Genomic DNA, 16,201 nt, shown 5'->3' with positions numbered 1-16,201 from the left:
CTCATGTGGTGCTGGGAGCCTGAGAGACATTGAATTAACAGCTTGGCTTTATATTGTCCATGTGTAACATCCTACTCAGTCTTGCCAAAAACCTGCCACTAGTGATGTTAGGTTCAGATCTAGAAATGTAATAAAAAAACAGCATATGCTGCACCACTTGTCATAGATGTTTTCAATCAGTATCAAACTTTGTCCTATGCAATTATACATGTATAAGGCTTTCACATGGCTGTTCCGATCAGGGGCGCCTGTCAGATTTTCAGGCAGATCTCTTTGGAAGTTCAATGCATTCCTATCGACAGGCAGATGTAAGCACCTGCCTACCTCTGGGTCTGGTTGGGTCATGGGTCCTATAAAATAAAAAAAAAGACCCTGTCCTCTTCTGTTTAGGTGGAGTGGATTGGAGGGTAGATGGGGTAAATCGATAGCACAGTCTATTTATTCCCTACCACCCACAGAGCAGAGCAGGCTCTGCCAATGTCAGCTCTGCAGAAACTAAGCGGACACGGATGTGTCATCTACCAACTCTGCCCCTATCAACAGGAGATCAACTTACAGATCCCCTATAAATAGGAATAGAATCCACCCTGTGTGAAAGGGGCCTTATAAATAACATACACTAAGACAAGACACTGCTACGAATACATCAGTATAAGTAAAAACATTTTAAAGCCCAACTGAGTTTAACCTCTTCAGGTCATTGGGTGTGCCAATATATTCAGAGTCTGAAGAGGTGAACACAAACTCACAGCTACAGTAGAAGTTTTGAGCATTAGGCACTGGGATTTATTGTAAAGGTGATCTGGGCAGCTGTAGAGTCACCTGATCGCTTTTAGGTGACTTGTGAGTGCTGTCACAAGTACTGCCAGCGCATGAAACAGGTGAACTTAGCTCAGTTTGTCTCACGCAAGGCCAACAGTCTTGTTAGCTGCTATTTTATCACATAGTGCCAGCTTTACCTTACAATAGCCCCAGCATTTGATTGCCCACCTCCCCACAAGGAATAGCCATATCCACATGTTGGGAAACACCCTACGCCCAAATGCTGCCCCCATCCCTTCTCAAGCGGGTATTGGGCAGCTCAAGAACCATAACATTTTTTCTGTTATGAAAGACAGATACAACTACCACAATGAATGCAAGCCACTGCATGTGTGTGGCGGAGCAAGGGCACACCCTGAAGCTGAATAGCGTCTACTATAAATACCCTCCTCTACTCTAGCATCAGGTTCAGTCCTTTAGGCAGAATAAATCAAATGTTGAATACTGATATTGTTGATCCTGGTACCAAAACAACAAATCTGGTACTGGAAGAAGAAAGTACCAGGCCTCCAGGATCTGCACTTAATAATGGAGATACATGACTGGACACAAGTTATTTTTTTACATAAATATTTTGCAGCATGACTACAGGGGTCGCATATTCCTAGCCCCCAGGTTTTTAAAACTGGCTTCTAGTTCTGGGTGAGATTTGTCCAGACCTACATTAGATGCTTTCCACGGAGGAAGCTATAGCTGCTGCCTGGGTTGTCTACAATTATCAAAAGTCAGGGTTTTTGCTGGCCATAAAAATATAAACATGCACAAGTAGGTACAAAGACAGGATAATATGTTCTTCAGTATGCAGTTTGTTTACTCTGTGTAAGCTTTTCAGACATAAGCCGCTGTTTTGATTTGCAGCTGTGGGTAAATTTACATTCAAGAAGAAAGAATATTAGTAAAGGTCAATTATTTTCTGGCTTATGATCACCCATTATTGCATTTCATGCACAATTTAAGCAGAGCATGTATTCAACACTCTACTTAAGGCAATGGAAAATCTATGTTAATTCCTGCTGATATCAAACACATATAAACTCATCATTCTGAAATCTGAAATGCCAGTCTGGTGCCTTGTGGGATATAAGAAAAGCCCCAGTATTCTTTGAACAGAATGCGTTGCATTCTGTGACACGGGGGGAAGGGGCAGATAAATTACAGAATTCTCACCCGTTTATCATAGACATTGCATTCTATGAAAACATTACAAGGACGTTCCTGAATAGAGGAGAGGACAGTAAGGATGGCATCGGGACTTCTTCAATGTGTTGCAAGGTTATAATAACCTTGCAAGGTTAAGTATAACTAAAAACAAAACTTTTTTAGTTTTGGACAAAGTGGAGAGAGACGGGAATGTTTTTATTGCTGTCTCTGCCCAATTAGGGAGATTCAACCTCTCTATTTGTCTTGTTTACTGTTATCACCAAAAGTGAAAGTGAAAGAAAATCCCACATTTTAGGTTTGTCCCCTGAACAGTAATAGGGGCAAAACCTTTTATTGGGTGTTCTGGTAACCCTGGTGACAATCAGGAATTCCCTCACTTTAGAAGCATTTCCTCTCTCTTCCTGTTTTGGCTAAGTGAAAGGAAGTGAAGGGACACAGATGATAAAAAAAAAACTGACAGGGGTTATAACCCTCCCTTACTCCCATGTGAACAAGAACTTAGTAGCAATTTAGCAGGAATTTAAAAAAGGTAGCGTTTGTGTGAACTAATAATGATTTTCGTGTATTTTTAGAGGAAATTGCGATTTTATGAACATTTGCACAACTACTGTGGGGACTAAAAAAAATCAGCTTTTTTTTTATTCTACAGGTCATATGCTTTCAGAAAATGCATGGTTTGGAGAGTCCTTTCAAATTATGAAAGTAAAAAATGTAAGTGAAAAAATGTCAACCTCTGGATTTTGAGACTAAATTGTTTTTAATTGCAGTTTTGAGCACATTCCGATTTCATCATTTCACAAAAAGGAGCAATTCAAAATTAACAAATATTTGTTATATATTAACTCAATACAGTTTTAGCTTTTATATTTAGTAGGAATTTTGTAAATTTTGCTATGTATGTATCCACTAATAATTATTTTAGGGTATTTTAAGTGAAAATAGCAACCATTGCGGGGCCTAAAAAATCAATAGCACATTTTTTTTTATTCCATAGGTTATGTGCTTTCAGAAAATATTTGGTTTGGGGGGTCTTTTACAAATTCTGAAAGTTGTACGTGAAAAATGTTAACCTCCAATTTTTTTGAGTAAATAATTTAGTTTATTTTTTACAGTCTATTTATTAACTCAATACAGTTTTAATTTTTATATTTAGTGGGGATTTAGCAGGAATTGTATACATTTTACCATATATGTATCCACTAATAATGATTTTAGTGTATTTTTAGCAAAAATATTGTTTTGATAAACATTCACGCAAATATCACAGGGCCTAAAAAATTAGTATCACCTTTTTTTATTCTACTGGTCCTATGCTTTCACAAACTCTGAAAGTTTTAAGTAAAAAATGAAAACCTCCAGATTTTTAGAGAAATTTGGATATTTAAATTTTTGCATATGTTTGATTTTTACCATTTTGCAAAAAGGCGCAATTTAAAATGTACAAATATTTGTTAATTATTAACTTAATACAGGTTCAACTTTTATATTTAGCAGGAATTTTGTAAAATTTGCTTTGTTTTTATCTGCTAATAATGATTTTAGTGTATTTTCAGTGAAAATATTGCTTTGATAAACATTTGTGCAGATATCACGGAGCCTTAAAAATCAGTAGTGCCTTCTTTTTATTCTACCAGTCATGTGCTTTCAGAAAATATATGGTTTGGGGGGGTCTTTTACAAACTCTGAAAGCTGTAAGGGAAAATAACAAAGCAATGGAAAAATTGCTGAACCTATATCACAGAAAAACATATCTAATTCAACTTCAGCTTTAAACTCAGATTTGTAACTATAAAAACGTAAAACAACAAAATATGAACATGGGTCAACAAGGATTACATACTAGCTTGTATTGCTATGGTAAAACAAAAGCAAATGCCTACTGAATCAAATCTACTTTACAAGCAGTTCGACCGTACATGACCAACTCCAGTTAACTCCCCAGCATATTATTCTATCCATGCAGTGTCCATGCATACATAGACTGTAATCAACGTTTTTTGGCATGGACGTTTTTTGGCTGGTGGGTTTCTAGAGGAGGTTTTAGCTGTAAAAACGCTCTAAAGCTAAAAAACGCGGCAAAACATGGTAAATAGCGGTAAATCAGTGTTTTCTTGCCATTTTTTTGACTAAAAAAAATTGGGGGGAGGGGCAAAAAAGCTCTAAAAATGCTAAAAACTGCAAAAGCGAAAACAAAAAAAGCAGTAAGTCACGGTAAATCACCGTTTTTGGACTTTTTTTTGTCAAAAAAAACTCTAAAAGTGAAAGTAAAAGCTCATAATTTTTTTATGAAAATAAAAAAAAGAGGTTTATACTTCCCTACTCTGTGCAAGGATATTGCACAGAGTGGTCCATTACCTCCTCTTCTGGGGTCTCTTCTTCTTCTCCATGTGCCCCCATAGCAAGCAGGCACGCTCCCAAGCCGAGCTGTTCACGGCCATAGACATGCTCCCCACACTCTCCTGACTGGGTTTGAATGACAGCAGCAGGGGTCAATGGCTGTAGATAGGCAGAGCACTGAATCGAGAGAGGGCTGAGGAAAGTATTTAGGAAGGGGAAAGGATCAGAAAGTGGAAGCTTTTTAACTTTAACACAGCTAATGCCAAAACCTTTTAATTTTATAACCACTTTGAGGTTAAATCAGTCATCTACTCCATGAAAACAGGAAAGGCCCTGGTATATACCTTATTATAATGAAATACTTCAAGGATATCCTTGCACCTAAATTCAGTCCAGAGTATAAAATTAACTAGATCCTGGGGGCACTGAGTTCCCATTCCCAAAAATTTACCATGCACATCTTGCCAGAATTGTGGACTGGTGCTGTAATGCACAATCCAAGCTGTGAATGTGTCAAAAGAAGATGGGAATAGAGTAGAGATAGTGCTCCTGGCTCCAGGAGAGTGTTGGCATATGTGTTCAAACGACGTTTTCCAGAAAGGGAAGACAGAATCGCGACAACGAGAGGAGATCCAATGTCTAATCTGTGCATAATGATACCATTCCGTCAGTGGGGCGCCATGGACTTCGCAGATAAGAGGACCAGGAAGGGAACGAACGAGAGTTCAAAAAGTGACGTACATGGGAGTAGCCGTGGCTGGGCCACCAAGCAAAAGCCTGAGGATGCGTCAGCCCCAGGGGGAAAAGGGGATTGCGCAACAAAGGCATGAGAGAAAGAAAGGGGGACATTAGTTTGGCAAAGAGACTAATCGAATCTCAAATACGCACACTATGGGACATCAACAGTCTAAATGGAGATGGGCGGAGGGAAGAAGGCAGCCAAAAGGAGAGCGAAGACCGGGACAGGGGCACAGTCAGGGACCTCCAATACCACCCAAAGTGGAAAGGCAGAAGTAGCATTGAGCAATGTTAATTGTGAGATTTTGGCCGCCAGATAATATTTTGTGATGTTTGGAACCCCAAGACCCCTCTCAACCGATGGGCATATAGAGTAGTGCGAGCCACTCTGGGGCGCTTTTTGGCCCAAATAAAGACTAAAAGCTTATTCTGTAGGGAGCGTAAGAAAAATGAGTGGACCTGGACCGTCCTGAAAAAATAGAGTAATTTCAGGAGTACTGTCATTTTGAAGACGCTGATCCACCCTATCCAGGACAAGGTAGGAAAATGCCAAGAGCGTAAGAGGGAGGTGACCGTATGCAAAAGAGGACAATAATTAGCAGCAAAGAGAGAAGAATAAGAAAGGGTTAGTTGAACTCCAAGGTAAGAGGGAAGAGGACGCCCAGCGGTACTGAAAAGAGGACCGGAGGAGGACAACTGTGGAGTTTGGTAAAGAAACATTTAAGGCAGTTGTTTTATGGGGGTTAACCTGTAAACCTGAAAATTCCGCAAATCGGGACATCAATGAATGGAGATTCGGAAGTGTTGTTATCGGGTTGGTCAGGGTCAGCAAAGCATCATCTGCAAATAAATTCACTTTATATGACGCTCCAGAGTAGGGGATTCCTGATATATTTGGGTCCATGCGGATCGCCATCTCCAAAGGCTCAAGGGCCAAAATAAAGAGGGTAGGGGAGAGGGGACAACCCTGATGGGTGCCCCTGGCAATAGAAAAATAATCAGAAGAAAAACCTGCATTGTGGACCAAAGCCTCTGGAGCTGAGTATAGTACCGAGAGACAAGTTAAAAAGGAGCTCTCAAAGCCCCAGCGATTCAGGACATGGCAGAGGTCGTCCCAGGAGAGGGTATCTAACGCTTTATAAATATCTACTGAAAGGAGGAACTGTGGAATATTGTGGTGATTCATGAGGGAGATAAGGTGTACCACTTTCCGAACATTATCTGCTTCCTGACGACCTGGGACAAAATCAACCTGGTCTCAATGAGTCAATGCTCGTAAATATTTATTGACACGCAAACTCAGGATTTTGCCCAATAGTTTCATGTCCTCGTTTAGTAAGGAGATAGGGCAGAAAGCTTGTGAGACATGGGCATCAGAATCCGATTTCGGTATCATGGATATATGGGCCCGGAGTGAGTCAGAAGCAGGCTTATTACCCTTGCGCATAGTGTTAAAGTAGGCAGTGAAGAATGGGGCCAAGAGCGAGGAGAATTTGCGATAATAAAGACCAGAGAATCCATCTGGACCCGGAGCTTTTGATAAACGGATGGACGTAATGGCCTGCAGCACCTCCGAGACAGTGACAGGGGCGTTCAATGTGTCTTGTGCCGAAGTCGGCGGAGATGAAAGGTCGAGATCCTGGAAAAAGGCATCAGCCTTATCGATAGCAAAGGTGGCAGGCTGGGAATAAAGGGAAGATAAAAAGGTAGCGAAAGAATCTACTATGTTTTTAGGATCGGATGAGAGATCACCACTCACCGAACGCAATTTGATGGGCTTATGGAGGCGACCGGAAGAGTTCAACCTCTGGACTAGCATAGCATCAGGCTTATTAGCAGAAGAAAAATATTTATGTCTGGCCCAGCGAAGATCCTTTTCCGCCTGGTCAGAAGCCAGGTTTAATTCCACAGCGATATCATCGTGGGACTTCCGTGTCTTGGCCAAAGGAGCAGACTTTCAGGTTGCCTCCGCCACCTCAAGGCGAGCAGTGAGATCTCGGAGTTTCCGCTCCCGCTCGCGTTTACGGGAGGAGGCAATCTGAATAGGATGGCCACGTATAGTGACTTTGTGTGCCTCCCATAGGAAGGCTCCCATTGAGCCTCCAAAGCGAGCAGGGCCAGAATTGCTTGTAAGGGACAGAGTCAAGGCGAGTGGGTCATGATCTGGACTCGATCAACGGAGTGGATGGAGCAAAAAGGCATAAAGATATGATCAATCTGGCAAAAGCTATGATGAGGGTTGGAATAAAAGGTAAAATCTCGAGCCTGAGGGTGAAACTCACGCCATACATCAACCAGTCCAAGTGAGTGCGGCAAATCTCACATTTTTCCCTCCATTGTTAGATCATGAGTCGGGGAAACTTCTGGGGCGTATCGTCTATCAACTAAGGAATCTAGTATAACGTTTGAGTCCCCCCAAATAATGAGGATGCCCGAACTGTGGTGGGAAACAACCTGGTGAAGGTCGGAAAAATACCTATGCTGGAAACAGTTGGGGGCATAATACGTAACCAGTGTGATCTCTTGGCCATTTAGTGCTCCTTGAAGAAGGAGGTATCTACCCATAGGGTCCGCAATCTGTGTCTTGCAATCAAATAGGTGGCAAAGAAGGGCAATCAAAACTCCCCTATGTTTCTCTGGAGCCGAAGCTAGATAAAAAACAGGGTAGTGGGGAGACAGATAACTGGGAGCGGAGGTGGAGGAGAATCTGGTCTCTTGCAGACAAACAATGTCAGTGCGTATGGTCTTAAGAGCATGAAAAACTTTAGATCCTTTGTTAGGTGAGTTAAACCCATTTATATTGTGTGAATAGATTTTCAGGGGAGAGGAAACCATCATGTGGAGTGAAAAGTTAAGCACTCATACAATAACCCATCCAGGGCCACTTGTATCCCACCGCAGAAGGCCATATCTGCAAGGGGGACCCCGACACCCAGTCTCAGAAAAAAAATAAGAAGCCGGAAAGGAAAAAAGAGCCAGAAAAAGGGAAGGAAAAGAGGGGGAAAGGAGACAGAGCAAATGAACACGAAAGCCACTTCAAAAGTGGACCACATCACAATCAAGGATATAAGGGTGAGGGGGTCAGGGAGCTCTACCACCGGACACATTGCTGCTAGTGGCCCTAGGGCCAAAATATTATATGAAAGGACAGAGGACCCCGCAGGAACTGGAATTGGGAGGGGAAGGGGTAGGAAAGGTAAAGGGAAGCATAATGAGCCATACATTGAAGCACCATTAGGGTCAGGTCCAATGCCGCCCCACCTGCTCAGCATGGGGGAAGAGGCCCCGGGGCGAGGGCAAATGAAACCACCCCACACCGGGAATGGCCCTAAAAATGAGCCAATGATATCCCTAAAATACCAAATAAAACAAAATAACAAAACACCTAAAAGAATAACATTAAACAGGCATTAAAAAAACATATCAGAGCATACAAAATGTAACCAAATGCTAGTTTAGAGTAGAACAAAAGGTAGTGGGTCCCCGCCAGCGAAAGATTCAGCGTCCACCCCCCTCAACTGCATCCTCAGAGAGAGTGGATCGTAAGGATGTCCAGTCCATTCCCAACACCGGAGAAAAGAACGGGTCAGGTTCTCGTAAGCGGACATGCTTCCCCAGGGGCACCAATAAACTGACAGAGTGCTCACATTGCAGCAAGTAAAGGGGAAGGTAAGGGAAATTAGGGGAAAGGAAGGAGGGGAAGGGGACCAAAAAAAAAGGGGTTGGGGAAGAGAAGGAAGGGAAAGAAGGGGGGGGGGGTGGAGAGAAGGGAAGGAAGGGGAAAAGTTAGGGAGGGGGAGGGGGAATGGGGGAACGGGGAAAGAAGGAGGGAATGTTGATAAGGGCCAGAAGGAAGGAGTGGGAAAATGAGCCGGCCCAGAGAAGGCTAGAGCAGGAGGAAGAGGAGAAGGTGAATAGAAGAGGAATGGGAGGAAAGGAAAAGGGGGGAGAATAAGGAGGGTAAAAGGGGGGGGGGATAAAGAAGATAAGGGGAGATGGGCAGAGGATGTGTGGGTTGCAAGACAAAGGAAATAGAGGAGAGGGAAACGGGAGAGGGGAAAGATAGGCCACAGGAACTTGTGAGCAGGTCAGTGGTCCCAGAAGGGAGGCTTGGGAGCCAGGGTCCCCCAGAAAAAAATTCAATGACTTCGGGCCTGGCGTGGCAATACGAAAATACTCACGACCCTAGAAAAAGCCATTCAGATCGGGCAGAGCCCATCACTGAAGGGGTGGAAGGAAGAGAGTGTCTCCGATGCTGGATCTTCTCCCAGGAATGACCGGGAAGTGGAGTCGGTAGTCTGGCAGTTGGGGAGCGCGGTGGAGTAGGGAAATTCTCCTCTAAAGGCAGCAAGTGCAGGTCAGAAAGGATTGCCTGGGCTTCGTATAAGTGCACCCCTTACAGGCAAAAGCCAACTTGAACGGATAGCCCCAGCGGTAATGGATGTGATTAGCAAGGAGGGCCAATGTGTATGGCTTCATCTGGTGTCGTTTCACAATGGTGGTCTGATATAAGTTGGTGAAGGTCAGAGTGTTCCTTGGCTGCCTGCAGGAGAGTCTCTTTCATGCAGTAGAAAATAAATTTAAAAATAATGTCCCGTGGAGGGCCATCAGCTTTTTTGGGGCTTGAGGCACGGTGAATCTGATCAAATTCCAGGTGATTAATGTGAAGCGCTGGGACCAGTTCCTGAAAGAGTGCAGTAGCTATGGAAGTAAGATCTGTGATCGTTTCAGGAAGGTCTCACAAGTGGAGATTGCCCCTGCGGGCCCGATTTTCACAGTCCTCCAGGCGAAGCAGAGTGACCTCAAGTTCTTTTCACAAGGCGGTGAGGTCCTGCTCATGGTTCTCCAGTACTGTCGCAGCTGCAAGTTCCCTAATCTCTTTCGTGAGGTGGGTGGCAAGCTTTGTGGTGGCTTCAGACAGCTCCATCTGCAGTATGGACTTGAAGGGGGTGAGATGGTCTACATCCCGAAGGGGCGAAGCATGAGCCAGGGGTTGTGACTCCCGTTGGCTCTCCTCTGAATCCGAGGGCGGCTAGGAATCCTCCATCGGGAGGAGCAGGGGTGAATCCGGGATTGAGGCCGGCGCCTCCAAGATGGCGGCAGGAGGGAACATCTTGTCCCGCCTGCGGCCCGTCCATCTGACTCTGGGCGCCTGGGCGGGCATTGAATGCTTACCCATAAAGGTCCCTCAGGTGCCCAAGGTGTGGAGAAGGCTTGGGGGTAGATGGGAGACCCTTCGGTCCAGCCGGGAGATGCGGATGTGTCCGGGTGGTGAGGAGCAGAGCTAACAGGCTGCCATCTCAGATCGCTGCTCGCGAGTCCCCCTGATCAGTACACCCTGTTCCAAATTATTATGCAAATTCTATTTAAGTGTCACAAAGATTAAATATTTTGTTTTTCAGTTTAACTCATGGATGGCATTGCGTCTCAGGGCTCTTTTGATCACTGAGAACAATCTCAGACACCTGTGATAATTAGATTGGCAGGTGAGCCCAATTTAAGGAAAAACTACTAAAGGAGGGTGTTCCACATTATTAAGCAGAGCACCATTTTCAAGCAATATGGGGAAGAAAAAGGATCTCTCTGCTGCCGAAAAGAGTGAAATATTTCAAGGCCTTGGACAAGGTATGAAAACATTGGATATTTCACGAAAACCTAAGCGCGAACATCGCACTATTAAGAGATTTGTGGCTGATTCAGAGCACAGATGGGTTCGTGCAGATAAAGGCACATTGGAGGAAGATTTCTGCCAGATTCATGCATCAGATCAAGAGAGCAGCTGCTAAAATACCATGACATAGCAGCAAAAAGATATTTGAAGCTGCTGGTGCCTCTGGAGTCCCATGGATATCAAGGTGTAGAGTCCTCCAGAGTCTTGCAACTGTGCATAAACCTTCTATTCGGCCACCACTAACCAATGCTCACTAACAGAAATGGCTGCATTGGGCAGAAAAATACATGAAGACTAATTTTCAAACAGTCATGTTCACTGATGAGTGCTGTGCAACCCTGGATGGTCCAGATGGATGGAGTAGTGGATGGTTGGTGGACGGCCAACCTGTTCCAACAAGGCTGCGACGTCAGCAAGGCGTTGGTGGAGTCATGTTTTGGGCCGGAATTATGGGAACAGAGCTGGTCGGCCCCTTTAGGTGTAAAGATGACCTCTGAAAAGTATGTGGAGTTTATGACTGACCACTTTCTTCCCTGGTACAGAAGGAATAACTATGCTTTCCGTAATAAAATCATCTTCATGCATGACAATGCACCATCTCATGCTGCAAAGAATACCTCTGCATCAATGGCTGCTATGGGGATAAAAGGAGAGAAAGTCATGGTGTGACCTCCATCCTCCCCTGACCTCAATCCTATTGAGAGCCTTTGAAGCATCCTCAAGCAAAAGATCTATGAGGTTGGGAGGCAGTTTACATCCAAACAGCAGCTCTGGGAGGCTATTCTGACATCTTGCAAACAAATTCAAGCAGAAACTGTCCAAAAACTCACAAGTTCAATGGATGCAAGACTTGTGAAGCTGCTATCAAATAAGGGGTCCTATGTTAAAATGTAACATGATCTGTTAAAATGTCTAAAAAGTTAAAATGTTGTTAAAAGTTTGATTGAAATAGCTTTTGATTTCAGTAAATATGCTGCAAACACAACAAATGACAATTTTCAGTTCTTTACAACCTATATAGTGTTTTGAAACTTACTGTGCGGAATAATTTGGAACAGTGCATTGTAAGTTTTTTATGTTTAAAAAAATACTGTTGTCATTAAGAGGTTTGTTCAATAAAATTTGAATTGTACTCTTAATAGTTGATAACATGAGAATTATGCTGTTATTTACATCAATTGTTTAGGTAAATGAGAAATATATCACTTGCATAATAATTTGGAACAGGGTGTATATTCTGACAGTGGAGGAGTCCCACTGTCAGAATACAGTGGCACATTGAGGAAGATTCCTCCATTCACCTCCCTTGTGTCAACTGGAGATTTTGGTTTGTTTTTTTTATCAGCTCGCTTGCTGAATGAAAAAAGAAATTAGTCATCTATGGTCAACCTTATTTTTATTAAGACTTGCACTTTCCCCACCTAGCTTATTCTCTCCCTTGTACCCCCAGAAATATTTCTTGTATACAAGAACCCCAAAAATGTGAGTGACATAGAGAACGAACACACATTCAACATAACCACTATAATTTGGTCTCCATAGAGATGGCACACTTACACATTATTTGCATCACACTGTACAAGGATACAAACTTGATGATCAAAAAAAAAAAAAAGATTAAAAAAATAAAACTTACTGTGTGACTTATCTGACCCCTGCTGGTCAACTCTTCCATCTTTTTCATTAGACCAGACTGTACAACATGCCTCAGAAAATTCTGTATCTTCTTCACATACAATGGGAGAATTTTCATCATCAACAACTTCATACACATTCTAATAGAAAAAAGGGTATGTAATTTAGAAAATTGTTTTATTCCTAGTCTTAAAAAGAAAACCCAACTTTTCGCAAAACAAAAAATAAAAATACAGTTATCTAAGCTTCCCCTATGCTAATGGAATGCTACAGTACATATACTGTATTTTTGTACACATTAAATATATTTAGTATACCCAGATCTTAAGTACAGTGGATATAAAAAGTCTACACGCCCCTGTTAAAATGTCAGGTTTCTGTGATGTAAAAAAATGAGACAAAGATAAATATTTTCAGAACTTTTTCCACCTTTAATGTGACCTATAAACTGTACAACTCCATGGAAGAACAAACTGAAATCTTTTAGGGGGGGAAGGAAACATAAAAAAACTAAAAGTGTGCACTCCCTCTTATAACTGGGGATGTAGCTGTGTTCAGAATTAAGCAATCACAGTCAAAATCATGTTAAATAGGAGTCAGTACACCCCTTCCATCATTTAAAGTGCCTTTGATTAACCCCAAATAAAGTTCAGCTGTTTTAGTAGGTCTTTCCTGACATTTTCTTAGTCACATCCTACAGCAAAAGCCATGGTCCGCAGAGAGATTCCAAAGCATCAGAGGAATCTCTCTGTTAAAAGGTATCAGTCAGGAGAAGGGTACAAAAGAATTTCCAAGGCATTGGATATACCATGGAACACAGTGAAGACAGTCATCAAGTGGAGAAATATGGCGCAACAGTAACATTACCAATAACTGGACATCCCTCCAAAATTGATGAAAAGACAAGAAGAAAACTAGTTTGGGAGGCTGCCAAGAGGCCTACAGCAACATTAAAGGAGCTGCGAAAATATCTGGCAAGTACTGGCTGTGTGGTACATGTGATAACAATCTCCTGTATTCTTCATATGTCTGGGCTATAGGATAGAGTGGCGAGATGATATTCTTATGAAGAAAAACATCCAAGCTCTGCTAAATTTTGCAAAAACACATCTGAAATCTCCCAAAAGCATGTGGGAAAATTTGCTATGGTCTGATGAAACCAAGGTTGAACTTTTTGGCGATAATTCGAAAATATATGTTAGGTGCAAAAACAACACTGCGCATCACCAAAAGAGCACCATACTCACAGTGAAGCATGGTGGTGCAGCATCATGCTTCTGGGCTGTTTTTCTTCAGCTGGAACCTTAGTCGAGGTAGAGGGAATTATGAACAGTTCCAAATACCAGTCAATATTGGCACAAAACCTTCAGGCTTCTGCTAGAAAGCTGAACATGAAGAGGAACTTCAACTTTCAACATGATAACGACCCAAAGCATACATCCAAATAAACAAAGGAATGGCTTCACCAGAAGATTAAAGTTTTGAAATGGCCCAGACAGAGCCCAGACCTGAATCCGATCGAAAATCTGTGGGGTGATCTGAAGGGGGCTGTGCACAGGAGATACCCTCGCAACCTGACAGATTTGGAGTGTTTTTGCAAGGAAGAGTGGGAAAATATTGCCAAGTCAAGATGTGCCATGCTGATAGACTCATACCCAAAAAGACTGAGTGCTGTAATAAAATCAAAAGGTGCTTCAACAAAGTATTAGTTTAAGGGAGTGCACACTAGGAGTAGAATGGAAATTTTTTTCTTGAACAAACAAAATTCTAACTATGAATGTGGTTTCCATTTTGAAAAATAGTACATACAGTGGGGAAAATAATTATTTGATCCCCTGTAGATTTCGTAAGTTTGCACACTTACAAAGAAATGGTCTATAATTTTTATCATAGGTGTATTTTAAATAATAGAGACAAACCAAAAATCCAGAAAAAACACATGATAGAAATGCTATAAATTGAGTTGCAGTTCAGTGAGTAAAATAAGTATTTGATCCCCTACCAACCAACAATAATTCTGCCTCCCATAGACTGGATTTGTGCTCATGTGGTACACAGATTACTGTCAATTTAAGAAGGTGCTCCTAACGACAACTCATGTGTATAAAAGACAGCTGTGGCTAGATGAGACCAAAACTAAGCTCTTTGGCATTAACTCGACTCGCCATCTTTGGAGAAAGAAAAATGCTCACTATGACCCTAAAAACACCATCTCTACAGTCAAGCATGGAGGTGGAAACATTATGCTTTGGGGCTGTTTCCCTGGTAAAGGTACAGACCATCTTTGCCACATTGAGGGGCCAATGGACAAGGCCATGTATTGTAAAATCTTAAATGAGAACCTTCTTCCCTCAGCCAGAACACTGAAGAGGGGTCATGGATGGGTCTTCCAGCATGACAATGAGCCAAAACATACCGCCAAAGTAACAAAGGAGTGGCTCAAGAAGAAGCACATTACAGTCATGGAGTGGCCTAGCCAGCCTCCAGACCTTAATCCTATAAAAAATGTATGGAGGGAGATGAAACTTTGAGTTGCCAAGGGACAACCAAGAAACCTTAAGGATTTAAGAGAATATCTGTAAAGAAGAGTGGACCAAAATCCCTCCCGAGATGTGTGCAAACCTGGTAACCAACTTCAAGAAACATCTTACCCTTGTGCTTGGCAACAAGGGTTTCTCCACCAAGTACTAAGTCATGTTTTGCTTGGGGATCAAATACTTATTTTTCTCACTGAACTGCAACTCAATTTATAACATTTATATCATGTGTTTTTTTCTGGATTTTTGGTTGATATGCTGTCTCTATCACTTAAAATATACCTATGATAAAAATTATAGACCCTTCACTTCTTTGTAAGTGGGCAAACTTACAAAATCTTCAGGGGATCAAATAATTATTTACAATACAAATAAGTATTTTAAACTTTTGTTTATATTTCTTTAGTTGCTTCCTTTTTTCTGGCCTAGGCCAAAATGATGTCATAAATTACAGAAGTTTTCATGGTAATTTTTTTTCTTTGATATGGAGGAGGGGAGGAAGGGCTTTCTCAGCTTCACCCTTCTGTCGACATGCCTGAGTTAAGGGCAGATGGATTCCAGTAAGTAAATGATAAATCCTCTACCCTTATTTAAGATGGCTGTAGCTATAAATGCCAGGGGGATGCGACAAGTGAGTTTGCATTGTACATTAAAAATTAGTTAAAGCAGAGCTCCAGTCTCACTGGAAAACAAAAAACTGTAGCTGCTGACTTTTAAAAACAGCCACTCACCAGTCCAAGGGTCCAGCAGTGTGTTCACAGCAGGTGGGTTCACTTGTTGTCCTCTTTCCTCAGCGCCGGAATCTTAAGTGTGGGCAACCGGCTGTGACAGCTTGCGGCTTTTTTACAGGATAGGTTGAAAAGACTTAGAATGGGGGTGGGAGAAGATTTAAGCTTACTTAGGGTTTGATTTGCCTTCCGTTTTAAATTGTGAAAGAGATCAGCCTCAAACAAGCATTCTCAGGGAATAGAAAAAACAAACCTTGCCCAATCACTACTGTTATATGTGGTGCTGGGGCCATCTATATGTGGCTCCTCCTCCATTTTCCAGTGCCTCAAGCAGAATCCTTCCTGTAATTAGAGCCCTCTAGTGTAGTCAAGAAAATAGCACATTCACGTGCATCCAAGGCCATCTCAGCACTCAGGTACAGCACATGTCACAGCTCAGCAGATCTGGACTATGTAAACAACTTCAGATTCCAAAATTCAATAATACCATCTATTTTGTTTTTTATAGGTTCCAAGGCTGGAAGTGCAACAAACATCACAATGCTATCATGTAGTTGGGATAGGATACAGTA

At 42.2% G+C, this 16,201-nt stretch overlaps 1 protein-coding gene across 1 annotated transcript in view; it reads right to left on the bottom strand.

Moving 5' to 3' along the window:
- Positions 1–16,201, bottom strand: part of SPOCD1 (SPOC domain containing 1) — a 222,845-nt gene that overhangs the window by 182,174 nt on the left and 24,470 nt on the right. Inside the window, exon 3 of the mRNA XM_089673946.1 lies at positions 12,366–12,504. Within this exon, the coding sequence (XP_089530072.1) occupies positions 12,366–12,504 (139 nt within the window). The remainder of the gene's footprint in view (positions 1–12,365; positions 12,505–16,201) is intronic.

This window comes from Staurois parvus, unplaced genomic scaffold, assembly GCF_062004578.1.
Source record: "Staurois parvus isolate SC_StPar_1 unplaced genomic scaffold, SC_StPar_1.0 ptg000145l, whole genome shotgun sequence".
Classification (NCBI taxonomy): domain Eukaryota; kingdom Metazoa; phylum Chordata; class Amphibia; order Anura; family Ranidae; genus Staurois; species Staurois parvus.
Note: the sequence above shows the minus strand (reverse complement) of the source record. Positions and strands in the feature narration are given on the sequence as shown.